The sequence below is a fragment of the Oncorhynchus clarkii genome, chromosome 27, assembly GCF_045791955.1.
Source record: "Oncorhynchus clarkii lewisi isolate Uvic-CL-2024 chromosome 27, UVic_Ocla_1.0, whole genome shotgun sequence".
Lineage (NCBI taxonomy): Eukaryota > Metazoa > Chordata > Actinopteri > Salmoniformes > Salmonidae > Oncorhynchus > Oncorhynchus clarkii.
This window is the reverse complement of record NC_092173.1, coordinates 24,666,096-24,681,437: the sequence shown is the minus strand read 5'-3', so window position 1 is coordinate 24,681,437 and position 15,342 is coordinate 24,666,096. Positions and strand designations below refer to the sequence as shown.

General features: G+C 49.3%; 1 protein-coding gene across 6 annotated transcripts in view; it reads right to left on the bottom strand.

Annotated features, from left to right (window-relative positions):
- LOC139385620 (Friend leukemia integration 1 transcription factor-like) overlaps positions 1–15,342 on the bottom strand; it is a 65,823-nt gene that overhangs the window by 37,272 nt on the left and 13,209 nt on the right. For 4 of the 6 annotated variants that reach the window (XM_071130832.1, XM_071130833.1, XM_071130834.1 and 1 more), the window contains one exon: positions 10,014–10,082. The exons of the other annotated variants lie outside the window; for them this stretch is intronic. In XM_071130832.1, the coding sequence (XP_070986933.1) occupies positions 10,014–10,082 (69 nt within the window). The remainder of the gene's footprint in view (positions 1–10,013; positions 10,083–15,342) is intronic. 6 annotated transcript variants of the gene reach the window in all.

The following is a 15,342-nucleotide window of genomic DNA, read 5'->3' as shown; positions in this document are numbered from 1 at the left end:
CAGCTGTGGACTAGAGGGAACAGAACAGTGTAGCTCAGCGGTGGACTAGAGGGAATAGAACAGTGTAGCTCAGCGGTGGAATAGAACAGTGTAGCTCAGCGGTAGACTAGAGGGAATAGAACAGTGTAGCTCAGCAGTGGACTAGAGGGAACAGAACAGTGTAGCTCAGCGGTGGACTAGAGGGAACAGAACAGTGTTGCTCAGCAGTGGACTAGAGGGAATAGAACAGTGTAGCTCAGCAGTGGACTAGAGGGAACAGAACAGTGTAGCTCAGCGGTGGACTAGAGGGAACAGAACAGTGTGGCTCAGCGGTGGACTAGAGGGAATAGAACAGTGTAGCTCAGCGGTGGAATAGAACAGTGTAGCTCAGCGGTGGACTAGAGGGAACAGAACAGTGTAGCTCAGCGGTGGACTAGAGGGAACAGAACAGTGTAGCTCAGCGGTGGACTAGAGGGAACAGAACAGTGTAGCTCAGCGGTGGACTAGAGGGAACAGAACAGTAGCTCAGCGGTGGACTAGAGGGAATAGAACAGTGTAGCTCAGCGGTGGACTAGAGGGAATAGAACAGTGTAGCTCAGCGGTGGACTAGAGGGAACAGAACAGTGTAGCTCAGCGGTGGACTAGAGGGAATAGAACAGTGTAGCTCAGCGGTGGAATAGAACAGTGTAGCACAGCGGTGGACTAGAGGGAATAGAACAGTGTAGCTCAGCGGTGGACTAGAGGGAATTGAACAGTGTAGCTCAGCGGTGGACTAGAGGGAATAGAAGAGTGTAGCTTAGCGGTGGACTAGAGGGAATTGAACAGTGTAGCTCAGCGGTGGACTAGAGGGAATAGAACAGTAGCTCAGCGGTGGACTAGAGAGAACAGAACAGTGTAGCACAGCGGTGGACTAGAGGGAATAGAACAGTGTAGCTCAGCGGTGGACTAGAGGGAATTGAACAGTGTAGCTCAGCGGTGGACTAGAGGGAATAGAACAGTGTAGCTCAGCGGTGGACTAGAGGGAACAGAACAGTGTAGCTCAGCGGTGGACTAGAGGGAATAGAACAGAGTAGCTTAGCAGTGGACTAGAGGGAACAGAACATTGTAGCTCAGCGGTGGACTAGAGGGAACAGAACAGTGTAGCTCAGCGGTGGACTAGAGGGAACAGAACAGTGTAGCTTAGCAGTGGACTAGAGGGAACAGAACAGTGTAGCTCAGTGGTGGACTAGAGGGAATATAACAGTGTAGCTCAGCGGTGGACTAGAGGGAATAGAACAGTGTAGCTTAGCAGTGGACTAGAGGGAACAGAACAGTGTAGCTCAGCGGTGGACTAGAGGGAATAGAACAGTGTAGACTAGAGGGAATAGAACAGTGTAGCTCAGCGGTAGAACAGTGTAGCTCAGCGGTGGACTAGAGGGAATAGAACAGTGTAGCTTAGCGGTGGACTAGAGGGAACAGAACAGTGTAGCTCAGCGGTGGACTAGAGGGAATAGAACAGTGTAGCTCAGTGTAGCTTAGCGGTGGACTAGAGGGAATTGAACAGTGTAGCTCAGCGGTGGACTAGAGGGAATAGAACAGTAGCTCAGCGGTGGACTAGAGAGAACAGAACAGTGTAGCACAGCGGTGGACTAGAGGGAATAGAACAGTGTAGCTCAGCGGTGGACTAGATGGAATTGAACAGTGTAGCTCAGCGGTGGACTAGAGGGAATAGAACAGTGTAGCTCAGCGGTGGACTAGAGGGAACAGAACAGTGTAGCTCAGCGGTGGACTAGAGGGAATAGAACAGTGTAGCTTAGCAGTGGACTAGAGGGAACAGAACATTGTAGCTCAGCGGTGGACTAGAGGGAACAGAACAGTGTAGCTCAGCGGTGGACTAGAGGGAACAGAACAGTGTAGCTTAGCAGTGGACTAGAGGGAACAGAACAGTGTAGCTCAGTGGTGGACTAGAGGGAATATAACAGTGTAGCTCAGCGGTGGACTAGAGGGAATAGAACAGTGTAGCTTAGCAGTGGACTAGAGGGAACAGAACAGTGTAGCTCAGCGGTGGACTAGAGGGAATAGAACAGTGTAGCTCAGCGGTGGACTAGAGGGAATAGAACAGTGTAGCTCAGCGGTGGACTAGAGGGAATAGAACAGTGTAGCTTAGCGGTGGACTAGAGGGAACAGAACAGTGTAGCTCAGCGGTGGACTAGAGGGAATAGAACAGTGTAGCTTAGCAGAACAGAACAGTGTAGCTCAGCGGTGGACTAGAGGGAATAGAACAGTGTAGCTCAGCGGTGGACTAGAGGGAACAGAACAGTGTAGCTCAGCGGTGGAGCTCAGCGGTAGAGGGAATAGAACAGTGTAGCTCAATAGAACAGTGTAGCTCAGCGGTGGACTAGAGGGAGCTCAGCGGTGGAATAGAACAGTGTAGCTCAGCGGTGGACTAGAGGGAACAGAACAGTGTAGCTCAGCGGTTGACTAGAGAGAATAGAACAGTGTAGCTCAGCGGGGGACTAGAGGGAACAGAACAGTGTAGCTCAGCGGTGGACTAGAGGGAACAGAACAGTGTAGCTTAGCAGTGGACTAGAGGGAACAGAACAGTGTAGCTTAGCGGTGGACTAGAGGGAATAGAAGAGTGTAGCTTAGCGGTGGACTAGAGGGAACAGAACAGTGTTGCTCAGCAGTGGACTAGAGGGAACAGAACAGTGTAGCTCAGTGGTAGACTAGAGGGAACAGAACAGTGTAGCTCAGCAGTGGACTAGAGGGAACAGAACAGTCTAGCTCAGCGGTGGAATAGAGGGAATAGAAGAGTGTAGCTTAGCGGTGGACTAGAGGGAATAGAACAGTGTAGCTCAGCGGTGGACTAGAGGGAACAGAACAGTGTAGCTCAGCGGTGGACTAGAGGGAATAGAACAGTGTAGCTCAGCGGTGGACTAGAGGGAACAGAACAGTGTAGCTCAGCGGTGGACTAGAGGGAATAGAACAGTGTAGCTCAGCGGTGGACTAGAGGGAATAGAACAGTGTAGCTCAGCGGTGGAATAGAACAGTGTAGCTCAGCGGTGGACTAGAGGGAATAGAACAGTGTAGCTCAGCAGTGGACTAGAGGGAACAGAACAGTGTTGCTCAGCAGTGGACTAGAGGGAACAGAACAGTGTAGCTCAGTGGTAGACTAGAGGGAACAGAACAGTGTAGCTCAGCAGTGGACTAGAGGGAACAGAACAGTGTAGCTCAGCGGTGGACTAGAGGGAACAGAACAGTGTAGCTCAGCGGTGGACTAGAGGGAATAGAACAGTGTAGCTCAGCGGTGGACTAGAGGGAACAGAACAGTGTAGCTCAGCGGTGGACTAGAGGGAATAGAACAGTGTAGCTCAGCGGTGGAATAGAACAGTGTAGCTCAGCGGTGGACTAGAGGGAACAGAACAGTGTAGCTCAGCGGTGGACTAGAGGGAATAGAACAGTGTAGCTCAGCGGTGGAATAGAACAGTGTAGCTCAGCGGTGGACTAGAGGGAACAGAACAGTGTAGCTCAGCGGTTGACTAGAGAGAATAGAACAGTGTAGCTCAGCGGGGGACTAGAGGGAACAGAACAGTGTAGCTCAGCGGTGGACTAGAGGGAACAGAACAGTGTAGCTTAGCAGTGGACTAGAGGGAACAGAACAGTGTAGCTTAGCGGTGGACTAGAGGGAATAGAAGAGTGTAGCTTAGCGGTGGACTAGAGGGAACAGAACAGTGTTGCTCAGCAGTGGACTAGAGGGAACAGAACAGTGTAGCTCAGTGGTAGACTAGAGGGAACAGAACAGTGTAGCTCAGCAGTGGACTAGAGGGAAAAGAACAGTCTAGCTCAGCGGTGGAATAGAGGGAATAGAAGAGTGTAGCTTAGCGGTGGACTAGAGGGAATAGAACAGTGTAGCTCAGCGGTGGACTAGAGGGAACAGAACAGTGTAGCTCAGCGGTGGACTAGAGGGAACAGAACAGTGTAGCTCAGCGGTTGACTAGAGAGAATAGAACAGTGTAGCTCAGCGGGGGACTAGAGGGAACAGAATAGCTAGCTCAGCGGTGGACTAGAGGGAACAGAACAGTGTAGCTTAGCAGTGGACTAGAGGGAACAGAACAGTGTAGCTTAGCGGTGGACTAGAGGGAATAGAAGAGTGTAGCTTAGCGGTGGACTAGAGGGAACAGAACAGTGTTGCTCAGCAGTGGACTAGAGGGAACAGAACAGTGTAGCTCAGTGGTAGACTAGAGGGAACAGAACAGTGTAGCTCAGCAGTGGACTAGAGGGAAAAGAACAGTCTAGCTCAGCGGTGGAATAGAGGGAATAGAAGAGTGTAGCTTAGCGGTGGACTAGAGGGAATAGAACAGTGTAGCTCAGCGGTGGACTAGAGGGAACAGAACAGTGTAGCTCAGCGGTGGACTAGAGGGAATAGAACAGTGTAGCTCAGCGGTGGACTAGAGGGAACAGAACAGTGTAGCTCAGCGGTGGACTAGAGGGAATAGAACAGTGTAGCTCAGCGGTGGACTAGAGGGAATAGAACAGTGTAGCTCAGCGGTGGAATAGAACAGTGTAGCTCAGCGGTGGACTAGAGGGAATAGAACAGTGTAGCTCAGCAGTGGACTAGAGGGAACAGAACAGTGTTGCTCAGCAGTGGACTAGAGGGAACAGAACAGTGTAGCTCAGTGGTAGACTAAAGGGAACAGAACAGTGTAGCTCAGCAGTGGACTAGAGGGAACAGAACAGTGTAGCTCAGCGGTGGACTAGAGGGAACAGAACAGTGTAGCTCAGCGGTGGACTAGAGGGAATAGAACAGTGTAGCTCAGCGGTGGAATAGAACAGTGTAGCTCAGCGGTGGACTAGAGGGAACAGAACAGTGTAGCTCAGCGGTTGACTAGAGAGAATAGAACAGTGTAGCTCAGCGGGGGACTAGAGGGAACAGAACAGTGTAGCTCAGCGGTGGACTAGAGGGAACAGAACAGTGTAGCTTAGCAGTGGACTAGAGGGAACAGAACAGTGTAGCTTAGCGGTGGACTAGAGGGAATAGAAGAGTGTAGCTTAGCGGTGGACTAGAGGGAACAGAACAGTGTTGCTCAGCGGTGGACTAGAGGGAATAGAACAGTGTAGCTTAGCAGTGGACTAGAGGGAACAGAACAGTGAAGCTCAGCAGTGGACTAGAGGGAACAGAACAGTGTAGCTCAGCGGTGGACTAGAGGGAACAGAACAGTGTAGCTTAGCAGTGGACTAGAGGGAACAGAACAGTGTAGCTCAGTGGTGGACTAGAGGGAATATAACAGTGTAGCTCAGCGGTGGACTAGAGGGAATAGAACAGTGTAGCTTAGCGGTGGACTAGAGGGAACAGAACAGTGTAGCTCAGCGGTGGACTAGAGGGAATAGAACAGTGTAGCTTAGCAGTGGACTAGAGGGAACAGAACAGTGTAGCTCAGCGGTGGACTAGAGGGAATAGAACAGTGTAGCTCAGCGGTGGACTAGAGGGAACAGAACAGTGTAGCTCAGCGGTGGACTAGAGGGAATAGAACAGTGTAGCTCAGCGGTGGAATAGAACAGTGTAGCTCAGCGGTGGACTAGAGGGAACAGAACAGTGTAGCTCAGCGGTGGACTAGAGGGAATAGAACAGTGTAGCTCAGCAGTGGAATAGAACAGAGTAGCTCAGCAGTGGAACAGAACACTGTAGCTCAGTGGTGGAATAGAACAGTGTAGCTCAGCAGTGGAACAGAACACTGTAGCTCAGTGGTGGAATAGAACAGTGTAGCTCAGCAGTGGAACAGAACACTGTAGCTCAGTGGTGGAATAGAACAGTGTAGCTCAGCGGTGGACTAGAGAGAACCGAACAGTGTAGCACAGTGGTGGACTAGAGGGAATAGAACAGTAGCTCAGCGGTGGACTAGAGAGAACAGAACAGTGTAGCACAGTGGTGGACTAGAGGGAATAGAACAGTGTAGCTCAGCAGTGGACTAGAGGGAACAGAACAGTGTAGCTCAGCGGTGGACTAGAGGGAATAGAACAGTGTAGCTCAGCGGTGGACTAGAGGGAACAGAACAGTGTAGCTCAGCGGTGGACTAGAGAGAATAGAACAGTGTAGCTCAGCGGTGGAATAGAACAGTGTAGCTCAGCGGTGGACTAGAGGGAACAGAACAGTGTAGCTCAGCGGTGGACTAGAGGGAATAGAACAGTGTAGCTCAGCGGTGGACTAGAGGGAACAGAACAGTGTAGCTCAGCGGTGGACTAGAGGGAATAGAACAGTGTAGCTCAGTGGTGGAATAGAACAGTGTAGCTCAGCGGTGGACTAGAGGGAATAGAACAGTGTAGCTCAGCAGTGGACTAGAGGGAACAGAACAGTGTTGCTCAGCAGTGGACTAGAGGGAACAGAACAGTGTAGCTCAGTGGTAGACTAGAGGGAACAGAACAGTGTAGCTCAGCAGTGGACTAGAGGGAACAGAACAGTGTAGCTCAGCGGTGGACTAGAGGGAACAGAACAGTGTAGCTCAGCAGTGGACTAGAGGGAACAGAACAGTGTAGCTCAGCGGTGGACTAGAGGGAATAGAACAGTGTAGCTCAGCGGTGGAATAGAACAGTGTAGCTCAGCGGTGGACTAGAGGGAATAGAACAGTGTAGCTCAGCAGTGGACTAGAGGGAATAGAACAGTAGCTCAGCGGTGGACTAGAGAGAACAGAACAGTGTAGCACAGCGGTGGACTAGAGGGAATAGAACAGTGTAGCTCAGCGGTGGACTAGAGGGAATTGAACAGTGTAGCTCAGCGGTGGACTAGAGGGAATAGAAGAGTGTAGCTTAGCGGTGGACTAGAGGGAATTGAACAGTGTAGCTCAGCGGTGGACTAGAGGGAATAGAACAGTAGCTCAGCGGTGGACTAGAGGGAACAGAACAGTGTAGCTTAGCAGTGGACTAGAGGGAACAGAACAGTGTAGCTTAGCGGTGGACTAGAGGGAATAGAAGAGTGTAGCTTAGCAGTGGACTAGAGGGAACAGAACAGTGTTGCTCAGCAGTGGACTAGAGGGAACAGAACAGTGTAGCTCAGTGGTAGACTAGAGGGAACAGAACAGTGTAGCTCAGCAGTGGACTAGAGGGAACAGAACAGTCTAGCTCAGCGGTGGACTAGAGGGAATAGAAGAGTGTAGCTTAGCGGTGGACTAGAGGGAATAGAACAGTGTAGCTCAGCGGTGGACTAGAGGGAATAGAACAGTGTAGCTCAGCGGTGGACTAGAGGGAACAGAACAGTGTAGCTCAGCGGTGGACTAGAGGGAATAGAACAGTGTAGCTCAGCGGTGGACTAGAGGGAACAGAACAGTGTAGCTCAGCGGTGGACTAGAGGGAATAGAACAGTGTAGCTCAGCGGTGGACTAGAGGGAATAGAACAGTGTAGCTCAGCGGTGGAATAGAACAGTGTAGCTCAGCGGTGGACTAGAGGGAATAGAACAGTGTAGCTCAGCAGTGGACTAGAGGGAACAGAACAGTGTTGCTCAGCAGTGGACTAGAGGGAACAGAACAGTGTAGCTCAGTGGTAGACTAGAGGGAACAGAACAGTGTAGCTCAACAGTGGACTAGAGGGAACAGAACAGTGTAGCTCAGCGGTGGACTAGAGGGAACAGAACAGTGTAGCTCAGCTGTGGACTAGAGGGAACAGAACAGTGTAGCTCAGCGGTGGACTAGAGGGAATAGAACAGTGTAGCTCAGCGGTGGAATAGAACAGTGTAGCTCAGCGGTAGACTAGAGGGAATAGAACAGTGTAGCTCAGCAGTGGACTAGAGGGAACAGAACAGTGTAGCTCAGCGGTGGACTAGAGGGAACAGAACAGTGTTGCTCAGCAGTGGACTAGAGGGAATAGAACAGTGTAGCTCAGCAGTGGACTAGAGGGAACAGAACAGTGTAGCTCAGCGGTGGACTAGAGGGAACAGAACAGTGTGGCTCAGCGGTGGACTAGAGGGAATAGAACAGTGTAGCTCAGCGGTGGAATAGAACAGTGTAGCTCAGCGGTGGACTAGAGGGAACAGAACAGTGTAGCTCAGCGGTGGACTAGAGGGAACAGAACAGTGTAGCTCAGCGGTGGACTAGAGGGAACAGAACAGTGTAGCTCAGCGGTGGACTAGAGGGAACAGAACAGTAGCTCAGCGGTGGACTAGAGGGAATAGAACAGTGTAGCTCAGCGGTGGACTAGAGGGAATAGAACAGTGTAGCTCAGCGGTGGACTAGAGGGAACAGAACAGTGTAGCTCAGCGGTGGACTAGAGGGAATAGAACAGTGTAGCTCAGCGGTGGAATAGAACAGTGTAGCTCAGCGGTGGACTGGAGGGAATAGAACAGTGTAGCTCAGCGGTGGACTGGAGGGGTGTGTTAAACATTTATTTGTCTCTTCCTCTCCCCCTACCTAGATACACCCTTTTCCTGTGAGCCAGGATATCACTGTTATTGCAGCCTGTTCTAGTGTACTGTATGTGGTGGTGACTTCACAGTCCACATGTAAAGGATATGTACCTCATTTCACAGACACTAATATAGGCTTAGGTGGGTCTGACTCACCATGTCTGGAACCAACAGGACCCTGAACAGCTCCTACCCCCAAACCATAAGACAGCTAAATAGTTCATTAAATAGTTAACCAAATAGTTACCTAGACTACCTGCATTTTTACCTTTTTAACTAACTTTTTTGACTCATCATACGCTGCTGCTACTGTTTACTATCTGTCACTTTATTCCCAGTTATACAGTTTGAACATATCTGCCTCAATTACCTCACACCCCTGCACATCCACTCAGTACTGGTACCCTGTGTACATAGCCAAGTTATCCTTACTCATTATGACTCTCACGAACACCTACAGTACATGTGGGTTGCTTTGCTCTAGTACGTCCACAGGCCTCACAAAACTCATCTGAAGGTCCCCCGGTGCCAGTTGAAAAAATGTATGGAAGTCTATATGGAGACTGTTTAGTTGCAAGAATCAGGGGTTATATCTCTCAGATATAGGACGCACACTTCAGAACAAACGTCCTTTAGATTTTTAGTTTGGGACTGTATGTTGTGAATCTGTTGTTCAATGCATTTGTATGGGCTTTTTTTATACTTCAAGGGGTATTCCAATTCAAAATCAAATAGCCACATGATCCTTGGTATGACCAATTCCATATAGCTTAGTAGAACCCCCCCCCCAGACATGGCTTAGACTGTTATGGGTTTTTCAAATATATTCAGAGGTTTTTAGGGACAATAAGTTCACATTTTAGCTGTCTGCAAAAAAACTGTCTTCCAGCGACCTGATCGGAAAGAATGAACAAGCCTCATAAACACCAAACACAGAATGCTAATCTACACATTAAAACACTGAACAGTGACCTAGACCGCTCCCAAACCCACACAAATACATATCCCCTCTAAAACATTTCCTCCCCATCACCACATGTTCCCTCCTTGATTGAGTCAAAGTTGTGAAAACAAAAACAACTCATCTCCCTTTCTGTCTCCTCCTCTCTGTTTGCATTGTGGCTGAACCACCTGTCCTTTAAATACACCCCTCCACAAAAATGACCTTAGTCGTTCTATCTCCCTGAGCCCCCCACCCTATCCTGCTTTATCTCCTCCTGTGTATAGTGAGGTTAGCCACGGCGTGCCTTTTGTCTTGCTAATTCCCTTCCATTCTGAGGTGGCACTCACTTTCCCCCATGTGCAGGTAGGCCATGAATAGCACAGACTGGGGTAGTGCTGCCTGGTATTATTCCCCTGTACAAAAGATTCACCTGTTAATAACTATGTCTCTGCCTGGTGCTGCCAGGACCTGGGTGTCAGGGCAGCTGCTGCCTCTGTGGTAGCAGACAGAGAGGGGCGTGCCGCAGCTCTATTGTTTTGGCTAAATGAGAACACTCTTTCTGTCCTCTCTCTCATTCTCTCTCTCACTCTCTCTCAACATATACCTGGCTCTCTTCAATACAGGAAACATAGTCCCCTATAAAAAAAAACAACTCTGAAATAGAAAACAGTTGCCCATATTTAACGTTAGCAGTAAGGTTTTGGAAGATAATGCTGTCCTACCTTCTTTGGCAGCCAGGCTTGGAGACTGATCCATGTGAGATGGAGTGTTGTAGGATAATGATGAGCTACCTGCAACATGCCAGATAGGCACAACATCAGAGGTGTATGATTTTAAAGTTCACAGTTATCTGTGCATAGGGCATGATTAATAAAAAATACTGGCTAATAGGTTATACAGTATAGTATAATAATTCAAGTATTAATTTTAATGATTCATTATTCATTATGCACTGAGTGTACACGACATTAGGAACACATGCTCTTTCCATGACATAGACTGACCAGGTGAAAGTTATGATCCCTTATTGATGTCACCTGTTAAATCCACTTCAATCAATGTATGAAGGGGAGGGGACAGGTTAAAGGATGATTTTTAAGCCTTGAGACATTTTAGACATGGATTGTGTATGTGTGCCGTTCAGAGGGTGAATCGGCAAGACAAAATATTGAAGTGCCTTAGAACAGGGTATGGTAGTAGGTTCCAGGCGCACCGGTTGGAGTGTGTCAAGAACGTCAATGCCGCTGTGTTTTTCATGCTCATCCGTTTCCAATAAGGGTATATCAAGAATGGTCCACCACCCAATGATATCAAGCTAACTTTACACGCGCGGGAAGCATTGGATTCAACTCAATATTAGGAATGTGTTCCTAATGTTTTGTACACTCAGTGTACAACGGTTAGCTGTGAGTAGTAACACTGGACAATACCCAGAGGGTGGCAGTAAGAAGATCATTGATTTCTGTAAGTAGATCTCAATTTCCTTTCATTTGAGATGCCTCTTAAAATTATACTTAAAAATTGCCCATGGTACATTGTAAACAATCAATCCATTCTACCCAATAAAGAATCGACCCAGCAATATTTTAATATGTAATCCTTTAAACTCGGAACGCTGTGCTGAGTCAACAATTCCACCACAAACCCCCTGACTATTAAAGTCCAGAAACCAAGACTACAGTATGTATAATAGCATGATTGCTTTTCATTTCACCTTATAGAGCAGAACTGTGCTCCGCATTCCTCTGCTGACACAAGCAGCACCAAAACGCTCTCTTAATTTTAGCTGCCCCTAGGCATAAATCAGAGAGGAAAAACAGACCAAAAATGCACTGGGAAAACACCAGTGCTACTACTGCTATGGAGAGTGTAAGATTGAATACAAAGACTACTACTATGGGGAGTTGCTAGTTAGAAAGGAACTCTATGAGATTTTCTGAATGGGCAGGAGGAGATGGAGAGAGGAATAATAGTATAGGCTACAACTTGGGAAGCCTTGGAGTGGCGTGCCTTGGCTCATTTTGGAGGGTGTAGGGGAATGAGAGGGCCCACAGCAGGGCAGATCTGGGGGCTGTTTTTAGGGGGGCTGGTGGAGGGAGGCGGGGGAGGGGGACTCTACACACAAATTCTAACCCCAAACCCCATTCTCGCTCCACCCCAGCCGACCCCACCCCAAGGCTCTGGTCCTGATTTGGACCTGTGGCCGCTGAACAGAGGAAGCATTGTGTGAGATAGGGTCCCTACACAGCAATCAAACGCAGCTCCCCATACAAACATTATTCCACACTCTCAGTGTAAGCGCATAGGGCAGGCACGGCACCGACTCTTCCTCAGGGAGAGTAAGAGAAGTAGAGAGAGAGAGGGAGAGGGAGAGGGAGAGGGAGAAAATGAGAGAGAGAGAGAAAGGGGGGTAGGGTAAACCCCTCCCCTACTGCGTTCCACATGGGGGCCGCCCCAGAGAAAACAGATCCAAAAGAGAACACTGGGACCCTGATTATAAGAGAGAGAGAGAGAGAGAGAGAGAGAGAGAGAGAGAGAGAGAGAGAGAGAGAGAGAGAGAGAGAGAGAGAGGAAAAAAAATATGGGGAACGCCAACACTGACACTTTAGGCGAGGGAGGCTTGGCTACACCGCCTATTTTTTTGGACGCGTTCTTCACCCTTGAAAAACAAACACTTCCCAGTAATCTGACTGCACATTGGGATGACTGGCTAATGTTCAGCCTCCTCCAACCAAGCAACATCTGCCCAGAGTCTGTTCCTCTATTACAAAATAACTTCAATAGCATTGTTTAATTTTCTTTCTTTTCAATGAATGATGACTCTTTAAAATGCCCCCTGCCCTTAATATAATATTGACAGACATCCCTGTGAGATGGTTAGACGTCATTGGCCTTTGCTGAGTCCTGGCTTGTTGTTGATCCTACCAAGCTAAAATCTATACTGCCCCCTCAAACATGTAAATACCCTTTTCTCCATCAACAAACTGAGGGGCACCCACGTGGGCGGTGAGACTAGTGCCCCTTAAAAGGAAGGCTAGGAGACCCCATTCACTAGACTACATTAGCCCAGTTCCCTGTCCAATCCAAACCAACCAGGGCTGCTGTGTAATGGTACCTAACAGCTAACAACAGAGGCAGGCAGACAGGCCTCTGAGCCCCTACACTGGAGTGCTAATCTGCCAATAGAAATAACTAATGCAGGGAGACCTCCATAAAAACCTAAAGAGAGAGAAAGAGAGAGAGAGAGAGAGACTGGCTGCAAATGAGAGCACTCCAGACCACCTTTTCCTCTTCAGCCCAGATGTTTATGGTCTGCATAAACTATTGAGGGCTTGAGAATTTCCCCACTCTGCACCAGCAGCAGCAGTAGGATCAGGAGCAGAGGCAGCCCTGGAGGCTGGAGGCTGGATCAGGAGCAGAGGCAGCCCGGGAGGCTGGAGGCTGGATCAGGAGCAGAGGCAGCCTGGGAGGCTGGATCATGAGCAGAGGCAGCCCGGGAGGCTGGAGGCTGTATCAGGAGCAGATGCAGCCCGGGAGGCTGGAGGCTGGATCAGGATCAGAGGCAGCCTCGGACGCTGGAGGCTGTATCAGGAGCAGAGGCAGCCTGGGAGGCTGGAGGCTGGATCAGGAGCAGAGGCAGCCCGGGAGGCTGGAGGCTGGATCAGGAGCAGAGGCAGCCTGGGAGGCTGGAGGCTGTATCATGAGCAGATGCAGCCCGGGAGGCTGGAGGCTGGATCAGGAGCAGAGACAGCCTGGGAGGCTGGAGGCTGTATCATGAGCAGATGCAGCCCGGGAGGCTGGAGGCTGGATCAGGAGCAGATGCAGCCTGGGAGGCTGGAGGCTGTATCATGAGCAGAGGCAGCCTGGGAGGCTGGAGGCTGGATCAGGAGCAGAGGCAGCCTGGGAGGCTGGATCAGGAGCAGAGGCAGCCCGGGAGGCTGTATCATGAGCAGATGCAGCCCGGGAGGCTGGAGGCTGGATCAGGAGCAGAGACAGCCTGGGAGGCTGGGAGCCCAGACTTATCACTTTCTCCACTCCCTCCTGTAAATCCATCCAGCCACACAGAGCAGACCAGACCAGAGCAGGGACAGCTGGGAAAGAAAGCAATGCAGCTATTCTCCTATGGCACTCAATCAAAGCCACTTCAGGCCATTTCCACACACTTCAATAAAAACTCCCCTCTTTCGTTCTCTCTTTTTCTCTCTCTCCCCCTTTCTCCTGTCTCTGTGGCTGAGGATACAGTCTCTCCTTGATGGAGGTTTCACTGTTCTGTGCTTGGTTTGTTCCAGCACACGTGGTATCAAACCGACCTACATGGGTGCAATAAAGCAAACAGTCCTCAGTCCCTCCCTGACAGACTAATTTGAACAAATTCTCAAATTGCGCCCCAAATTGAAAGCACATTGCAGAAAAGGCGGCCATCGCGTATAAAAATCTGGATAAGTGACCAACTATGGGGCCAAAATAATGCACAGGCAACCACCCTTATTACTGTTCACAGCTGGAGACAGAGATTCAGATATGTGCAGAATGTCTTGCTGGCATGTGCATTTATTATATTACTCCCTGTGTATGACTAAGAGTAATCAGACAGGTGTGTGATGTTACTGTTAGCTTATAGCCGCAGGGAGGGGAAATGTCCATGCCCTTCTCTGGCCTACAGTGAACAAGCTTAATGACACTGAAGAATGTTAATCAGAGTTTCAATAAACCGACCCCAAAGTAACACACATGGTGTACACAGATGTGTATGAAATGATTCCAGCTCGTCGAGGACGGACCGTCGTCGGGTTGGGAAGAGAGTGGAGGGGGGAGGATGGGAGAGGGTGAGGCATCAGACTGCCTGTAATCACTAAAAACTTCCAGGGCCTGCCTCTCTCTCTCCTTTTCCCTCTCCTTCTATATGTGTGTCTGAGTCTGAACCGAGAGCTCGGCTCTGCTCCAGCTCTCCTCGTGAGTGAAGCCAGTGGTCTGCATTCTGGATGGGCTAGCTCCTTGTCTGTGATTGTGTTTGTTTGTGCTGCGGGGGGGGGGGGAGATCGGCTTCAGTTTCCAGGATAAACCCTGGAAGCTCTCTACCCTCATCTGACATCATGTCTTTACTAACACAGTTCCTCCCACCTCAACACGAGCCCCCCTCCCAATATATGTCCTATTGGTGCTCATTTCTCAAAAGGCCTGTCACTGGTCAGCCAGGCACGGGACGAGGAGAGAGCATTTGTCTCATGGCTTGGGAAGGGGTCCAAAGCAATTTCAATGGCCGAGCGGAGGATTCCGAAACATCTCTTCTGTTTCAAAAACACACAACAACTAAATCAAAAGAATTGTGGTGCAGAGAGGGCCCAGTGGTGGTCAGTCAGACACACAGAGCATCCAGTCCATGCTGTGTAACACAGCACGCCTAAGCCATAGATAAAAGGCTAAGTTCCCATTACATCACAGCAAGACCCATCACAATTTTTAAGAGAAATGTTAAACCATTAGTTAACCAACCGTTCTACAGTATGTACAGTATGTCAATGTGAACTGCTCTGCTAATGGAAGAGACAGATAAGGGCAATTTATCACAGTGGTGGTCAGTCAGACATATACTGAACAAAATTATAAACACAACATGCAACAATTATATGAACTGAGTTACAGTTCATATAAGAAAATCAGTTAATTTAATCTATGGATTTCATATGACTGGGAATGCAGGTATGCATCTGTTGGTCAAAGGTAGGGGGTGTGGATCAGAAAACCAGTCAGTATCTGGTGTGACCAACATCTGCCTTATGCAGAACGACATGTCTCCTTTGCATAGAGTTGATCAGGCTTTTGATTGTGGCCTGTGGAATGTTGTCCAACTCCTAATCAATGGCTGTGTGAAGTTGCGGGATATTGGAGGGAACTGGAACACGCTGTTGTACATGTCAATCCAGAGCATCCCAAATATGCTCAATGGGTGACATATCTGGTGAGTATGCAGGCCATGGAATAACTGGGACATTTCCAGCTTTCAGAAATTGTATACAGATTCTTGCGACATGGGGCCGTCCATTATCATGG